At 43.3% G+C, this 1,024-nt stretch overlaps 1 protein-coding gene across 1 annotated transcript in view; it reads right to left on the reverse strand.

The window, feature by feature from the left end:
* Nucleotides 1-1,021, reverse strand: part of LOC119593099 (putative uncharacterized protein DDB_G0271606) — a gene marked incomplete at its 3' end in the record, with an annotated part of 3,084 nt that extends 2,063 nt beyond the window's left edge. Inside the window, 2 exon segments of the mRNA XM_037942063.1 lie at nt 16-201; nt 605-1,021. Of these exon segments, the coding sequence (XP_037797991.1) occupies nt 16-201; nt 605-1,021 (603 nt within the window).
* Between the last annotated feature and the right edge of the window lie 3 nt (nt 1,022-1,024).

Here is a 1,024-nt window from a genome sequence, read left to right on the forward strand (position 1 = left end):
TTCCTATGCCATTACCATCGTCTGTGCTATGGGTTGCAGGGACGGATCGCAGGGGCGGTAGAAGATGCCAAGGATCTCTAACATGCGCTGAACCTGGTCTTCCTTAATGTTGAACTCTTTGGTAAGCTGCTCCACTCGGGCATTGATGTCCCAAGGTCCAGTAGCCAGAGTTCTGTTACTGGTGGCGCACACAGCTCCTTCCTTTTAATGTATAAAATGTATTTAATACTGGGCATTAGTGATGCATGAAGGATCAAAATGAATAAATTTTACGGGTACATTCCACTGTGCATTTTAGATCATATCACACCCAACTGCTATGAACAGAGATGAAGTAAAATCTAAAAAAAAAATATTTAGTTTTGATCAATGCTAGCTAAATGTTAATCTAGCAGACAACAGTTTAGCCTCTCTAGATAAAAGTTCAATTGAAAACCATCCCATACAAAACTGCATAAAGTAATTATAACTCTGCCCTTGATAAATCAAGCATTTCATACAAAAATGGGCCACACTATTTTTCTTTTACAAACAATCTACAGCAGTCAGTTGCCTTCCAAAAGGCCTCTGCCACCACACTAGAGGAACACAGTGTGAAACTCACCTGACATCCAGTGCAAATCACACTGAGCTGAGACACGGCTCCTTCTCTCAGCGAGGCCTGCTCTTGTATGACTATGGCCCCCATGGAGCCCGTGCATCTGTGCATCATTTTAATCATCTCACTCAGGTTTGTCATGTCCATAATCCTATAGCCAACGGCAGGTATGACATCGTCCACAACCCCCTCAGGTATGAGTGTGGCAGGTTCACAGTGTTCAGAGGCCTTAAGGAGCTGGCCGAGTAGGTTTTCCTTTTGAGATTCGTTCTGCAAGGTGATGGATGGCGTGGACATGTTCCTCACTGGCAATATACTCTCTGGGATTATGAAGTTATTATCCTCTGATTTGGGAAAATTGACTAGTCTTGAGTCTTTTCTCTTCTTCCTTCTGTTCACTTTCTTGCATTCCTCAGCTGCCATGTC

Source organism: Penaeus monodon, chromosome 31 (assembly GCF_015228065.2).
Source record: "Penaeus monodon isolate SGIC_2016 chromosome 31, NSTDA_Pmon_1, whole genome shotgun sequence".
Taxonomy (NCBI): domain Eukaryota; kingdom Metazoa; phylum Arthropoda; class Malacostraca; order Decapoda; family Penaeidae; genus Penaeus; species Penaeus monodon.